This window comes from Silene latifolia, chromosome Y (genome assembly GCF_048544455.1).
Source record: "Silene latifolia isolate original U9 population chromosome Y, ASM4854445v1, whole genome shotgun sequence".
Lineage (NCBI taxonomy): Eukaryota > Viridiplantae > Streptophyta > Magnoliopsida > Caryophyllales > Caryophyllaceae > Silene > Silene latifolia.
Genome location: NC_133538.1, coordinates 254,385,067 through 254,402,684, shown reverse-complemented (window position 1 = coordinate 254,402,684; position 17,618 = coordinate 254,385,067). Strand labels below are relative to the sequence as shown.

Genomic DNA, 17,618 nt, shown 5'->3' with positions numbered 1-17,618 from the left:
TGGGTGGTGGAGTGTATGTTGTTTGAGGGTTTTGAACATTTTCGCTTTTGTATGAGAGATTTGGATGGAACTTGGTGTTTTCATTGTAAAAATTTGAATAAGGGGTACCACTTTTATATGCTTGGAAAGCATTCACTTGTTCGGTTGTCCCCCTACACTCACTTGGGTCATGTCCCAAAGTTCCACAATTCTCACATATCCCACTTGGGATTGATGAGGATGCCGTCATGGCATTGACATGATGCTTCGATGATTTTGAGTTTTCCTCAAGTCTAGCCATAGCTTGTTCAAACTTCAAGTTGATTGTGTCAATGTGAGCACTAAGTTGAGCACCCAATTGAGTAACGGAGTCCACTTCATACTTTCCTCCTCTAGTAGCCTTGCGAGGCCTACTATATTGTGAATTGTGGATTGCCATCTCTTCAATTTTGCTCCAAGTTTGGTTGTCATCAACCTCGGTGAACATCCCATTTGATCCCATATTGAGAATGTTCCTAGAATCTTCATATAAACCATTCCAAAATTGTTGTACCAAAAACCATTCGCTAAGTCCATGGTGAGGACATGAGCGACAATTACCTTTAAACCGCTCCCAAGCTTCATACAAAGACTCTTCATCCCTTTGCTTAAAACCCGTAATTTGAGCTCTTAGCATGTTGGTCTTTTCCGGTGGGTAGAATTTTTTGTAGAAAGCTAGAGCCAACTTCTTCCAAGAATCTATTCCAAGGGTGGCCTTATCAAGGCCCTTCAACCATTGATTTGCGGTGCCGATTAAGGAAAAAGGAAATAAGACCCATCTAATTTGGTCTTGAGTCACGCCCGTTTGAGAGATAGCATCACAATAATCGCAAAAGGTTTCCATATGAGAATGAGGATCCTCACTAGGCATCTCCCCAAATTGGCTCCTCTCAACTAGTTGGATGAAGGCGGACTTGGCAATAAAGTTTCCGGTGAGATGTTGCGGTGTAGGAGTACCATTTGGTAGATTCTCCTCGGTGGGTACGGAGTGTGACGAGAATTTTGGCATTGTAGGTGATTTTTGTGGGGTATTGTGTAATAGGTTTTCTTCTCCTTCTATTGCGAAAGGATTGACAAACTCACTAGTGGGTTGAACAACTTCACCAACACCTCTCAAATTCCTCCTAACAAGTCTCCTATTGTTCGTCAAGGTTCTTTCGATTTCACGGTCAAAAGGTAACAAATCACTTTGTAACCTTCTAGACATGTAAAATATCAAACAACTCAAAAACAATTAGAACAAACCTTGAGGAGTTTTTACTTCCTCAAGGCGAAGAAAGACACAACTAATAACAATAAAAAGAAATCTTAGTCAAACAAACACCGTCCCCGGCAACGGCGCCATTTTTGGTGCGTGGCCGCTAAGTGTTCACAAATTAAGATGTGGTCGTTGGTCACGGTCGAATCAAAACACAATTTATAGCTTAACAAGCAACTCTACAATTAGTAAAGAGGCAAGTAAAGGTCGGATCCCAAGGGACGGGAATTGAAATGAGATTTCTATTGTAACTAGTGGTGTCTAAGGGGTGTCACAAATTGGGTTGATGTAAAAGGTTACTAAACTAGAATAACAATGAAAGTAAACAAGCAAGATAAATAAAAAGGGTGTAAACAATTGATTAAAGGCACTAGGGTGTCATGGGATCATAGGGGAATCATGGGATATGATCATACAAACATGTTCTCAAATTATAAGCAAGCAATTATTGTTATGATGGATTGAGTTGGGTTATATCTTACAATCCTAGGAAAGTTTGGGTCCCGGAGCCGAATCGATTAGATTGTACAACACCTACAAGTCGACTTAATCTTCCCTACTCAACAACATGCATGGTCTAATGAGACTCGAGTTGGGTTATGTCTTACAAGTCTCATTGAAAAGATAGGAGATGATAGTAAATGCAAGGATTCATAGGCTTAGCATTTCATCAAATATAACATGTGCATGAGTTGAGATCAAAACAAGCAAGAAAATAAAACATGAAAGCATATTAATTTAAGCATGAATCATTCCCCATGTTGGTTTCCCCTAATCACCCATTAACCCTAGCTAAGAGACTACTCACTCATTATCATGTTGATCATGCTAGCAAGGTTGTCAATCATACTAATAACAATATGAAACATGATGAATAAATGAAAGTAATTAACAATAATTAAAAAGGGATTAAGAGATTATACCTACTAATGATTCCAATAATAAATCAAGAATAATAGAAGTACTTGAATGCTAGATTGAGAGGTTGTCAATCTCCCAATAATAACCCAAATAATCTTCAATTACCCAAAATAAAGGATGAACAAAAGAGAGATTAAAGAACTAAAACTTGGATTAAAACTTGATTAATACTTGATTACAATATTGAAGAGAGATTTGATTGATATTAACTACACTAATTATTGATAAGAAGAACATGCTCCTCTAATTAGCCTAATGGGGTATTTATAGTGAAAATTAGGGAGGATGCATTAGGGTTAACTAAGGGCTAAACTAGTAATTACACTTTTTAAGTTGAGCAAGGAGGACCCGGTATTTTTCGAGAGAAGGGCTTCTCTTTTCGTAGCTTGAAGAAGACAATCCGTCTTTGTGAAGAAATCCGGGCGGAATAAGGTCGGGACGGCCGGATTTGGGCGGTGGAATCCGAGCGGATTCTGGGAATCCGGACGGATTGTTGAGGGGAATCCGAGCGGATTCGAGCACGGACGCTCGGATTGTGCGAGGCCGGACGGGCGGATTGTTGACAATCCGCTCGGATTGTCGTCGATAGTAACTTCTTTTTTTCTTCCCTTTTCTTCATAAATTCCTTGGGGATTTCCTTGGGGACTCAAGGATCTTTCCTCAACATTGCTCTTTTACTATGATATGTACAAAGGCCTTCTAATCTTGTCTCTCCTTGATGCTTGGTCATTGAATTCGATCAATTTAGTCTCGTTTTGCCATGAAAACGCAAGATTCTTACTCCTTTCCTACCAAGGGATCAAAATCTCAAAGAATATGCAAAACAAAGAACTAAAGATAAGAAATGACCCAAATAAGCACTAAAAAGCATGGAAACAAGGCTAATTCGGGGGCTAAATATGCGCCAATTATGGTCACGTCACTAATATTTATCACATTAATCAATTATTCCAAATTTAGCGAATTAACAATTAATTAACTAAAACCCATCTCATAAAATTTATTATTCAATTATCGTATAATTAAATAATAACTGTCGCGCCTCGAGTTCGCAACTCGAAATCTCTCTAAAAAGATCAACTAACCTTATAGTCAATAAATCAAGGGACTAAATAAATTGTATCTCATACAATTAATTAGTTGTCAATTGGGGTTTGTTCCTTTAGGTGTGAACGAAAGGGGTCCGTTGATCACCGCCGTCATACGACAATAACGTCAAACTCTAGTCAGCCAACCGTTATCGATTTACATTAATCAACTGACGAGGATCAGAAAATAAATATCCTAATGATATTCCTTTAATGAGATTTTATGATGTAAACGCACTATTGTGGAGGACACTAACTCCAACAATCTCTCACTTGTCCGACACAAGGTGTGCGCTACCAATTCTCTAGTCCATTTTAATTTCCCACTCAATGCAAGGTGTCTTTCAGGTCACACTTGCACAAGAACATATCGCGAGTGGTTTTCACGATCGGGAGTGTGACTACAAGACCGGAAAAATCTACCATAGATTACTTCCGAGCGTGGCCACGCATTTCTAGTCACAACTCCTCGAGTGGCCTTGAGATATTGTAACCCAACGTGGGTGGACTATTCCTGTATGCCCTATCTATCTTTGCTCAACACAGATCACCATGACTCAGAAGATGCCCTTTGGCCTCCTTTCACGGCACGACCTAAGACATAAACCAAAGTCACTCGGAAACTCCACTGACTTGGATAATAGTCTCCTGTCAAAAGAATCGACTCATAGGAACGTCTTAGAGATCCCTGCCATGACCAGGCATCTATAATCGAACTAAGGGACTCTCAAAACGGTCACTGTCCGACAAAGTGTCACACACTCTGCCTATGTAATCTACTAGTCATCACGTATGACATCATGGTGTTAAACCAACCATCAATAGACTTACAATCTAGTCACTCCGAGACGTCACCTCATTAACTGGCTAGGGAAAAAATACAATGTTCATCTTATTCACTTGAATAGTGTTCAACATTGTCTCCACAACTTATTCTGATAAATAGGGTATTATAAATTTAGTCACACTAAATAAAAGAATTCATAAAAGAATGCTTAAACAATGAATGCGATTATCATATATATATATAAAAAGTGATACAATATCCAATTATTACATATCCATAATCTAAATAAATTCTGTTACTCGTCTCAATCCCATTGCGACGACATGACCATCATGCTTAGCCTTTGATAAAGGCTTGGTTAAAGGATCAGCAATATTATCATCTGTCCCAACCTTACAAATGTCTATTTCCTTCCTTTCCACATAATCTCTAATTACATGGTATTTCCTTTTAATGTGTCTAGATTTATTACTAGATTTCGGCTCTTTGGCTTGAAAAATAGCCCAACTGTTATCACAATATAGAGTGATCGGATCTTTGGCGGAATGGACTACTCCTAGTCCCTACATGAATTGCCGAATCCTAACAGCTTCCTTTGCAGCCTCAGACGCTGCAAGATACTCAGCCTCTATTATAGAATCCACGGTAATACTTTCCTTGAAGCTCTTCTAGCAAACAGCTCCTCCATTTAGCATAAACACATAGCCGGATTGGGATTTCATATCATCCTAATAGGTTTGGAAACTTGCATCCGTGTAACCTCTTACACGCAACTCAGTTTCTCCTCCAAACACTAAGAACGAATCCTTAGTCCTTCTCAGGTACTTAAGGATGTTCTTTATGGCTAACCAGTGACTCTCACCGGGCTTGGCTTGATAATGACTTGTCATGCTCAAGGTATACGCGACATCGAGACGAGTGCAAATCATAGCATACATGATAGACCCAACAACGGAAGCATAAGGGATGGTCTTCATGCGTTCAATCTTCTTAGGGGTATAGGGAGACTATGACTTGCTCAAAGTGATCCCTTGGCCCATAAGTGGAAATCCTCTCTTAGAGTCTTTCATATTGAACCGGTCAAGAAATTTGTTAATATAAGCTTCTTGACTCAATGCTATTATCCTCTTGGACCTATCTCTATAGATCCAGATACCCAAGATTCGTTGTGCCTCTCCCAAGTCCTTCATCTGAAAGTGATTCCCTAGCCACTCCTTAACGGAAGTGAGCGATGGAATATCATTCCCGATGAGCAACCTTACTCCCACTAAACTTCATGTATAAACACTGTTGTTCAACACTTCTAGTGAAACCGTATTGCTTAATAACATGATCAAAGCGATGATTCCATCTCCGAGATGCTTACTTAAGACCATAGATGGACTTCTTGAGCTTACACACCTTCTTAGAGTTAGATGTATCAACAAAACCTTCAGGTTGTGTCATTTACACTTCCTTTTCTAGAATCCCCTTCAAGAAGGCAGTTTTGACATCCATTTGCCAAATCTCATAATCATGAAACGCGGCAACTGCTAAGATTATCCTTATTGACCGAAGCATAGCGACTGGAGTGAAGGTTTCGTCATAGTTTAAACAATGAACTTGGGTGAAACCTTTTGCCACCAATCTAGCTTTGTAAATATCTATATGTTTATCCACACCGAACTTAATTTTATATATCCATTTACATTGAAGGGGTTGCACACCCTCAGATAAATCCACCAAGTCTCATACCTGGTTCTCGTACATGGAATCCATTTCGAACCGCATGGCTTCTAGCCAATGCAAGGAATTGGGACTAGACATGGCCAATTTGTAGGTAGTGGGTTCATTACTTTCTAAAAGTAATAAAACACCATCCTCTTCGATGTTGCCAAGGTAGCGGTCAGGTGGATTAGAAATCCTACTTGACTTTCTAGGAACAATTACCGTTTCAGAGGAGGAGGGAACGTTATCCTCCACGTTCTCCTCTACCTCAGTCTCGGTTTGTGGCTCTCAAACTTCGTCAAGTTCAAATTTTCTCCCACTCTGTATCCTAGAAATAAACTTCTTTTCTAGGAAGACATTATCACGAGCCACAAACACTTTCTTCTCATTTTTATTGTAGAATTAATAGCCACGTGTTTCCTTTGGATATCCTACAAAAAGACATTTGTCAGACCTGGGTGCAAGTTTATTGTCATACTTTATCTTGACGTACGCTTCGCAAACCCCAAATGCGCATAAATGACAAATAAGGGACTTTCCCTGTCAATATCTCATATGGAGTCTTATCGGCCGCTTTAGTCGGGCTTCAATTTAGTGAAAATATTGCAGACAAGAGGGCAAAATCCCAAAACAAATCAAAAAGCTCGGTTAGACTCATCATAGACCGAACCATATCTAATAAAGTTCGGTTTCTCCTTTCGGCCACACCATTTAATTATGGTGTGCTTGGAGGAGTCCATTGTGATACTATACCACAATCTTTTAGGTATGAATCAAATTCAGAACTTAGGTTTCACCACCACGATCGGATCGTAGGGTCTTAATCTTTTTATCCAATTGGTTCTCTACTTCATTCTGAAACTCTTTGAACTTGTCAAAAGCTTCACTATTGTTCTTCATCAAGTAGATATACCCATATCTACTCAAATCATTAGTAAAAGTAATAAAGTAGTGATAACCTCCTCTAGCAGTGATGGTTAATGGTCCACACATATCCGTATGTATGAGAGCCAAAACTTCACTTGCTCGTGTCCCTTTTCCCGTAAAAGGTGCACGAGTCATCTTGCCTAAAAGGCAAGACTCGCATATACCATAAGATTCGAAATCAAATGGTTTGAGCACTTTTGAAGAAGCAAGTCTCTTAATACGTCATTCGTTTATGTGACCTAAACGACAATGCCAAAGGTAGGATTCATTTGGATCACCCGTTTTGAGATTTTTAGTTTCCACATGATAAACGTCATTAACATCATTTAAAACATAAATTCCTCCAATTGAAATGGCTTTGCCATAAACCAAATCATTCAACGAAAAAGTACAACAATTGTTCTTAATCATAAAATAAAAGCCTTCCACGTCTAACGCGGAAATAGAGATGATGTTCTTGGTTAAAGTTGGTATAAAATAACACTTATTGAAAAACAACTCTAAACCACTAGCTAAAGTGAGAACATAGGTCCCCACAGAAACGGCCGCTACTCTAGCTCCATTGCCCATGCGGAGATCCACATCACCTTTTGCTAGAGCTCGCACGTCCCTTAAACCCTGCAAATGATTACAAAGGTAAGAGTCACATCCGGTATCTAATACCCAAGTTGAAGTGCAAGCATAATTAACGTCTATCATATAGAGAGAGGAAATCATACCCATAGGCGTCACACGCCGTTCCTTGAAGTCCTCCAAGTATTTGGGGCAACTCCTCCTATAATGCCCCTTTCCATTACAATGGAAACATTCGGCCTCGGAGAGTTTGCCATTCTTTGCCTTGGGTTTGCCATTCTCAAGGGCCTTCCCCTTTCCCTTGTCTTGTTTCTTTGACGATTTCTTGAATTGGGACTTTTCTTTCCCCTTTCCCTTCCTAACTCCAAGAGACATGTTTTTTAACATCATAGTTAGAACAACCCCTTTCTCACTCCCACTAGCTTCCATATCCCTCTCCGCTTGGGTGAGGAGCGCATGAATTTCATGATAACTCTTATCCATGCCATTCATGTTATAGTTTACCCTAAAGTGGGCAAAATTGGTAGGAAGTGAGTGGAGGATGCGATCCACCACAAGAGTTTTAGGAATGTTATACCTTAGACGCTCTAGGATGTCAACATATTCGACCATTTTTAGTACATGGGGACCAACCTTTTGGCTCCTCTCAAGCTTTGCTTTAAAGAAGTGTGCCGCCGCTTCGTATTGGCGGACTTTGGGTGTTTGTGAAAACATAGTAGTCATACGAGTGAATATCTCATACGCATTCAAAGAAATGCATGAAAGCTTGAGATTTGGGGACATCGACCATATGAACACATTCTTGATATCATTAGACATCCTCATATAGTCATCATAGGCGGTCCGCACTGCCGATGAAGCCCTTGGACTGGGCTCGATGGGAGGGGCATCGGTCAAGTAAGCGAGTACGTTGTCGGACAACGCGGCGCTTTTGATGTTGCATTCCCATTCAAGAAAATTACTACCGTCATCTTTTAAGGTACATTTGTCCATTACGGACCTTGGCCATGAATCTTTGTCTAGTGGAGTAGTTGATGAAGTTGATGAAGTTGCCATTGCGAATTAAAATGATACAACAAACAAGGAAATATTAACATTCATTGTTTTAAATTTACTTGTGAAACATTTTTAACAAGTTTTAACATTTATATAACGATCTCCCATTAAATTATATAAATGATTCCAAGATCCGTTTTTAAACAAAAATGATCATCGTTTGAGCGAAACATCCCATAATCGTGTAAATTCGGTAAGTCAACGTTTGACTAATTCTACCTCTAGAACTCTCGGTCGACGGATTTTCTTAAATCCATCTACTAGACCCGGAATACAAGACCGTCTTAATATCCCGTTGAGTCAAACCAAGTTTGGCGTGTGATAACCTTTTATCACCCTACTTACCCGAGGTAAAAAGAGAACACCCCGCTTGGGTGAGCGTGGCTCTAATGAACAAGGGATTCATAGGTGTTACTAATTGATAAGGCTAATCTCAATTTTAGTTATGTGAGAGATCTTGTCAATTTAGTCATAAATTCCCTATAAGTGAACTAAGTCGGTGAATGTAAATGACGTGAATTGACAACCGCGAAAATAAAATGCATGTGAATGGCGATTTTGGCATGCGCGAAAAAATAAAAGCAAGCAAGCATATGAATAATCCTTATTGGCCACCTAGTTAAAACTAACAAGACTATTACATATCGGAAACCATATCCTTGGTCCCTTGCCTCTTCATAGGAACATCTTCAAAAAGTGGCTCCTTCTTGTGGGATTTGGAACACCTTTCCAAAAATAGACTCCGTCTCGATGTAAATCCGTCTTTTGGAAACACCGGTAAAAATAACTATTACAATCAAATTACATAACTATTCCTATTATATATTAATTAATAAAAATAAATAAACCTATTAATTAATTACAAACCGACGATACGAGATCGTATTTAAATTACAAACAAATCGCTATTCCCATTCATTTTGGGTAATAACGATTAAAAATAACTAGGCCATACTAGGTACAACAAAATAAATACTTTAAATAAATAACAATCATTCATTCAACATAAATAAATATGCTTAAAAATGCTGTAAAAATGATGCCAAGATCGCCCTATCTAACAATCGTTGGTATCTTGTTCGGTTTTGTGGATTTATTCGATTTTAACTTGTTAAAAATCAATAATTAACACTTAAATCTCATTTAAGTCCAAACTAATTTTCCAAACTATTTTGGACCTCAAAAATTAATCCTTACTAATTTGATGATGAATAATTAGTTTGATTTGGTGTTATTTGCTAATTTTAATCGGTAAAATCATATCATTTAAGTAATAAATACAAAATAATTGAAAATATTACCAAAATTTGAAACTAAAATTTTTTAGTATTCTAGAATACTTCCAAGAATACCAAAAGGTCCAAAAATTTGCCCAAAAATTTCGGATAAATTTTATGATGAAAAAGATCGATATTTATCGGTTTTGAACCATTAAAACCAATGAACATCAAAACAAGCTGAAAATACATTTTAAATTTCACTTTTAACTTTTAAAACATATTTTTGAATGTACATAAATTTATCAAGGGCAGAAACATTAATTTCAAATATATGATTAAAATAATTCACTTTTACCGATTTTTATCTCATAAAATCAATAAACATGCAAAACTTCAAACCAACCTTCGAAATTTTAAATCCAATCTATAGAAAAAATGCATGAAATAATATAAAAATTTCATGACCTGAATCATTCTTTAAATATTTTTAGTTAACTCTTAACCAAAGTACGGCATTTTTGACTCGGTTGTCTACAAAAATCATTAAAAATAGCAAAATAACTTCACAAGTCACCAAATTTTACCACAAATTCTTTGAAATCAGTAGGTATGTATGCCCAAAAATTTTCGTGTTAAAACCTCTTTCAACACCATTTTTTATTTCTCCAAATTATCTCATAATTTGTTAAATATGCGAAAACTTAACATGCAAATTACAAGCCTTACCTATGATACCACTTGAAAGATCATAGATCCTAATTAGACTCTCTAATTAAAATTCAAATTATCTCATAATTTGTTATTTGGTGATCTATGTAACATGCATGCAATATAAACGCATATTAATATAAAGATAGAGGAAATCGGATTTCCTTACATTGGTTTGATGATGAAAATGGGCACAATCAAAATCTCCTATCTTGATTGATCTGGAGCTAGAAAGAATGGAAGATCCTCCTTGTACAAATCTCCAAATAGAAGATCTCCTTCAAGAAGCACACAAGAACAAACACCCAACTTTCTAACAAATACTAACTAGATACTTGTTAAATTTTACCCTTGATAATATGTAAAATATTACTAACACTCTTAGTAAATATTTTAGATTACTAACATTCTTAGTAAATGATTTTATTAATTTTAGAGAGATAAACCAACTATTTTCATTCACATGCAAAATATTCAAGTGAGTGGAAAAAATGAACAAATGTTGGTCTAAAAGGAGGGAGTATGGCCGGGTGGAGTGTAGTGGGAGTGGAGTATTTTTTTTTTGCAATTTTTTATGTCCAATATGATTGTCCATAAAAAAGAACAAATTAGATAGGGAAGAACAAAAGCATGAGTGTAATGATTATGTTTATAATCATCCATTTACACTCCATTTACACGGTCCAATGTCCCATTTACGGGTCCATTTTGGTTCTTATATTTGTCGCACAAATACGTGTAATTTTACTTTAAACATCGTTTTATGTTTAAATGCTTCGTGATAAATTTTGTCCAAAACACTCCGTAAATATACGTGTACATCTACACATATAATTGACGTACTAATATTAATCACATTAATCAATTAGTATAAATTTAGTGAATTAACAATTAATTAACTAAAACTTATCTCATAAAATTTATTATTTAATTATCGTATAATTAAATAATAACTGTCGCGCCTCGAGTTCGCAACTCGAAATCTCTATAAAAAGACCGACTAACCTTTTCGTAAATAAATCAAGAGACTAAATAAATTATATCTCATACAATTAATTAGTTGTCAAATGGGGTTTGTTCCTTTAGGTGTGACCGAAAGGGGTCTGTTGATCACCGCCGTCACACGACAATAACGTCAAACTCTAGTCAGCCAACCGTTATCGATTTACGTTAATCAACTGACGAGGATCATAAAATAAATATCCTAATGATATTCCTTTAATGATAATTATGATGTAAACGCACTATTGTGGAGGACACTAACTCCGACACCATATAAAATGACGGTTTATTCCGTGACTCGATGATATTATTGGTTATTACAAATTAATGGGTATTTTAACACCTTTTTCTTTTACTTTACTATTTTTCTCATTTGTTTACATTTGCAAACATATTGGTCATAATTCATAATCTTCCTTCGTCCTTTATACCATGTCGGTTTAATCCGAGTACGATAATAAATATTGACTAATTACAAATAAATGAACTTATCATAACTAGTTCAATACAAACATTTTCCTTTCACTTTAATTTCATTTTATTTTTATCCTTATCTTGACCATATCATATGTCACCCTTGGTTAAAATAAATACCATGTCGATTTAAGTTGAGTACGGTGATAAAACGGTTAAGCACACACATTTTCCATTTTTTATTTGTAAACTATGTTTTTCAAACTTACAAATCCGACAATGAAAATTAGTAAGATAATAGTAATTATTCCGACTCATGCAAATCATTTAATCACAAAAGCGGTTTTAAACAACCTTTTTAACAACCAGGAGATGGCGCTTGGGTCATCGTCTGACTCGCGCCCCAAGAGGCCGTCTGTTTTCATATTTCAAAACTTGGACATCCCTTGTTCCCTCGCCTAATAGCTCGCGCCCCAATGGGGGTGCCTGGCACTGTTCTGTCTTGTTTTAGTACTTGTCTAGGATGATCCTGATTACGGTTAACTCGAATACGTAACGAATCAGATTGACGAGTTTGCATTTTATACTTTGTCACTTGACACCCTTTTTCCAACAATTGGATCGTGTTAAGCATCATACTCCGACTTTGGTAAATGGATGTCTAATTTCCGTTTTTACATGTAAATCAATCTAAATCCAACACGACATCATTTTCTTGATAGGTGGATAAACAAACCGACTTAAAAAATCTTCACATGTTAGGTTAAGACTTTTGGTTGCGCATTCATGCATTTAAACCGTTTTATCAATTTTTGAACTTAAAAAACCACGATCTATCAGTAGAGGCCGCTAACGCGGGCGGGATTGGGTGTTCGATTAAGTAGCTTTCCAATACATACCCTCACCCCTTACTCATAACCTTTGGATAGTGGATGGCCTTATCCAGGGTGTACGAGAGTCATTCTAGCGATATGATGCAAAAGGGGGACGAGTCTTTATCTTTAGTACCTATGGCAAACATCGCTTTTTGCCTTGATTGACCTAGGTATAAAGTGGATTCGAACGGTTTCCAGACATCCCATAATTGCTTGGTGGCGACTCCGAACATTTCTGCATCGTTTCGAGACCATGGCCGAGACGAAACCGACCGATCTAAAACGATCCGGTCAAAAGCATTTCAACGCCGCCGAGCGTAGCTTTCAAAAGACCGCTGCATGTCCACGGATTGGCTTGGCGTGCAGGTGGCCTATGTCTACAGACTGGTAGGTGGCCCCCGTCCACAGACCGACATGTGGCCCATGTCCACAGAACCCCTACCGGAGACGTCACATACCCATAAGAACAATGCCTAAATATGGAACTTCCATCCCAGTTCCTCAGAGTCCTAGCCCCAATTGGGGTAGAAACCTTGTCTTCTTGGCATGCCATTTTGACTAAGATGGATATGTTATACACCTATTGGTCAGGGTGCTTCACCCACCGGGATCAAAGCAAGAACCACAAATGGTTTTTTACTTGTCTAAAAACCGCAAAGTCGTAAATCAGCTCTGCAAGTGTGTGCTCTACGCTTTAGAACTCACATTATAGCGATCCAATTGTACTTCACTCTGACCGAATCTTGAGCACACTCAAATAAAATCGATGATTCACTTAAATCACCAATAATTCCATACCAGGTTTTGTATTATACAAAACTGCGTGGACCCATTTCGTTAATTTCTTTTATTACACGCTCATTTCGTTAATTTGTTGTATATAAAGCATTATTTGGAAAACAATTATGAACATTCCCTCTTTTATATAAGTAGACTAGTTGAGGGTAGGGGAAATATAAACCTACAATATTACTCCTAATCATACGGAGTACTAGTTTATTTCATTATTTCAATTCTGAGTTTGCAAGTTCAATGATCAATACCTGCTTACAAATGGGTTATACGACGCATACACGTCAGAGTAACATACATTTACTACTCTTTCTTATTCATTCCGTTTACATTAATTTTGATTGTTTTTGTTTTTAATGTTATTTAGTAAACTAATTACTAAATTTGCGCTTATTTAAAATTATTTCTATTAGAATTATGATTGTATAAACATGATTGTAGAGAGATGATTATGAAAGAGAAGACTATTTTCATTCATCCAAAAGTAAGTGTGTATCTGTATTACATCATCTATTTATATCAATCTTACACCGACATATACTAACCACTTATAGTTAGAATAACTAACTTAAACTAACTCTAGTTAGTTATAACAAACTCATTATAACTAACTCTTATCAGTTAGTTAGTCTGTCTTATATTCCCCCCTCAAGCTTGAGTTGGGGAGAATACTAAACCAATCTTGCTGGATAGAAATTGATATTGAGTAGACCCAAGAGCTTTGGTCATCAAATCAGTTAATTGGAGTCCCGTTCTAACATGCTTGGTGATAAGGAAACCATCTTGCTGCTTCTCACGAACATAGTGACAGTCTATGGACAAATGTTTTGTCCTTTCATGAAAAATTAGATTATGAGTAAGATGCTCTGCAGCTTTATTATCACAGAGCAATGGGACTGGTTTAGGAACAACAACATTCAAATCCTGTAGAATGTTATCCAACCAGACAAGTTCAGAAGAGGTATAAGAGAGACTTCGATATTCAGACTCTGCTGAACTGTTACTGACAGGTCGTTGTTTCTTAGTTTTCCATGAAATCAGTGAAGATCCAAGGAAAATACAATATCCACTCAGGGACTTGCAGGTGAATGCACATTTCCCCCAATCTGCATCACTATAGGCAGTGAGGGACAGATCAGATGTAGCACTGTAAAATAAACCAGTATTGATGCTACCCTTTAAATACTTGAGAACATGAATAGCAGTCTGCAAGTGTGGAAGTCGTGGTTGACTGATGAATTGACTCAGATGCTGTAAAGAATAAGACAGATCTGGTCTTGAGGAATTGAGATAAAGCAATCTTCCAATTAATCTTCTGTAAACTTCAAGATTGTCCAGTATTTTCCCTTCATCGGTAGATAATTTGAGACCTCTTGGTAATGGAAAAATAGCGGGCTTACATTCCTCCATCTTCGTATCTTGCAATATGTCCAAAATATACTTCCTCTGATTTATCATAATTTCTGAAGCATTACGTGAGATCTCTATCCCAAAAAATATCTCATATTACCCAAATCTTTCATAGAAAATTTGGTATCTAGACCTTGCTTTATTCCAGCAATTTGTGCATCATCTGTGCCAGTTAATAAAATATCATATACATAGACTAATGCAACCACAAATGCCTTAGTAACTGCATTATGTCTGGTAAATAATGAATAATCGTGTTTAGACTGCACAAATCCAATGCTCACAGATACTTGGTCAATTCTTTATTCTAGTGCCTGCTGGCTTGCATTAAACTAACAATGACCTTAGTAACCTGCATACTTGACCAGGTGGGACTGTATATTCTTCTGGAGGAGTCATATATACTTCTTCATCCAAAAAACCATGAAGAAAAGCATTATGAATATCTAACTGATGTAGATTCCAACCTTTTGCTGCTGCCAAAGATATCAAAGCCCTAACAGTTGTGAATTTTGCAACAGGTGAGAATGTAGCTTTACCAAAAATTTGGGTAAAAGGTATGTAGCAATTCAAAAACATCAGTCTGATCAGTTAGATATTAAAATTGGGGTCTTATATGGACCCCAAACATCCATGTGTAACAATTCAAAAACATAAGCAGCTTTAGAACAACTATGTGGAAAAGACAACTGATGATGTTTAAATAGAACACATGTTTCACAATACTTAGCTTGTCTTACAGGACCATGAAGAACATTGACAAACTTGAGTTTATCAAATCCTATATGACCTAATCTTTTATGCAACAAATCTACAGAAATTGAAGAAGTACTACTATTTGCAGAATGTGAAGATTGATTAACTGAAGTATTACAAGCCAAAGTTTCTGAAACAATTGAGATTACTTTATTTACTAAGTCCTGTGTATGAAAATTTTGAAATCTGTAGAGATCTCCTATCCTTCTACCAGTAGCAATGACTAGTTTAGTTGAATGATCCTGAAATGAACAATTGGTGGCAGAAAACACAACAAACAAGTTGTTGTCATCAATCAATTTACTAACAGAGAGGAGATTCTGTTTAAAATCAGGAAACAACAGGACATTTTTTAATAAAATCCTGGCATTTAAACTAACATCACCAATCTTAGAAACATGCTTAATACTACCATCAGGAAGACCTGTAAGCAAGGGTTTATTTAGGTGTCAAACATTATGCATCAAACGAATGTTAAACGTCATATGATCTGAGGCACCAGTGTCAATAATCCAATCATGCAAAAAGAAATTATGATGAATAGCATTAGTAAGGGAAGTAGGAATCATACCTGCAAAATTAGATGAAGATAAAGATGCCACTTTGTCTGTAAGCCGTTTGAGAACTTGATCAACAACAGATGTATCCAATCCATCAATCATATTTGGATCAAATGACTGAGAATGACTTGCACCAGAAGACTGAACCAGAGGATGATCATCTTCAGAATCATTGTTCTCAACAATGTCTACGGTATTTGCACTTTTCTTGTACCCAGATTTTCCACCAAAACGTTTAGACTTAGGTTTGGCAGGTCTGACAGGTGGTTTTGTAGCCTTATCCCCAGGAAATTCAACTAATTGAAAACAACTAGTAATCTTATGTCCTGGTTTCCCACAATGATCACAAGCATTAACCCAAAAACATTCATCTAGGTTATGATTGTTCATCTTACAGTGACTATAATACTTCTTTTCTTTCTTTTCATGATTATTAGCATCAATAGCCTTAAAAGAAGAATAAGCAGTTGTTTCATTCAAGACTTCAACAGATTCAACAACCTGCTTCTGCTTTTCAATCTTCTGTAACAATCCTAAAGCCCTATTAATGGTAGGCAAAGGATCCATTGAGAGAATCTATGTTCTAATATTGTCAAATCCATTATTTAATCCCATTAGAAATTGTATCAATTTTGAATTACTTTCTCGAGCAAAAATTCTCTTCATAAGAGTACAAGAACATAGAGCAATCTTACAACAAGAACACTGAGGAATGGGGTCAAGACTGTCTAATGTTTCCCGGTAATTTTTCAGTTTGCTGTAATACTCAACAAGAGATAAATTGGACTGAATTACAGCATCAATATCCTTCTTGAGTTGATAAATTTCCACTGCATTCGCTTGGCCATATCATTCAAGTAACTCTCCCCATAGTTCTTTTGCAGACTTCACATACTTGAGATTATCACGAATTGACTTGTCTAGTGAATTGAGAATCCACTTCATCACCATCAAATCGCAGTGAACCCATTGATGAAACTTCTTATCCATCTTAGGTGGTTGAGCAAGAGAACCATCTATGAAGCAATCCTTATTCTTCGAAGCAAGAGCCATCAAGATGTCTTGTTTCCAGCCCGGAAATTCATTTCCATCAAACAATGGTGAAACCAGGTGCGAAAATGGTTGATCAGATGATGTCAGATACAAGGGATCATCGTAGTACTCATATCCATGACCGTGTTCTTCTGAATTCTCAGGCATATTGTTTTTGATGATGTTTGGATCAAAATTTGATCAAGAAATGATGATTTTATGCTGAATATGAAAGATTATTGAGCGTAAACGGAAGCTTAATTCTATGAATACTTGAAAAAAAATTTTGGATCGAATTATTTGGTAACTGATACCATATTGGAATTATGATTGTATGAACATGATTGTAGAGAGATGATTATGAAAGAGAAGATTATTTTCATTCATCAAAAGTAAGTGTGTATCTGTATTACATCATCTATTTATATCAATCTTACACCGACATATACTAACCACTTATAGTTAGAATAACTAACTTAAACTAACTCTGGTTAGTTATAACAAACTCAATATA

General features: G+C 36.6%; 1 protein-coding gene and 1 non-coding gene across 2 annotated transcripts; one reads left to right on the top strand and one right to left on the bottom strand.

Moving 5' to 3' along the window:
- The first annotated feature begins 548 nt into the window (after window positions 1–548).
- Window positions 549–655, top strand: LOC141637109 (small nucleolar RNA R71). Its single transcript, XR_012541671.1, has one exon. It is a non-coding gene; the product is annotated as a small nucleolar RNA R71 (small nucleolar RNA).
- A 16,266-nt stretch (window positions 656–16,921) lies between these two features.
- Window positions 16,922–17,272, bottom strand: LOC141630475 (uncharacterized). The gene has a single exon (XM_074443288.1). The coding sequence runs from the start codon at window positions 17,270–17,272 to the stop codon at window positions 16,922–16,924; it is 351 nt and encodes a 116-aa protein (XP_074299389.1).
- Between the last annotated feature and the right edge of the window lie 346 nt (window positions 17,273–17,618).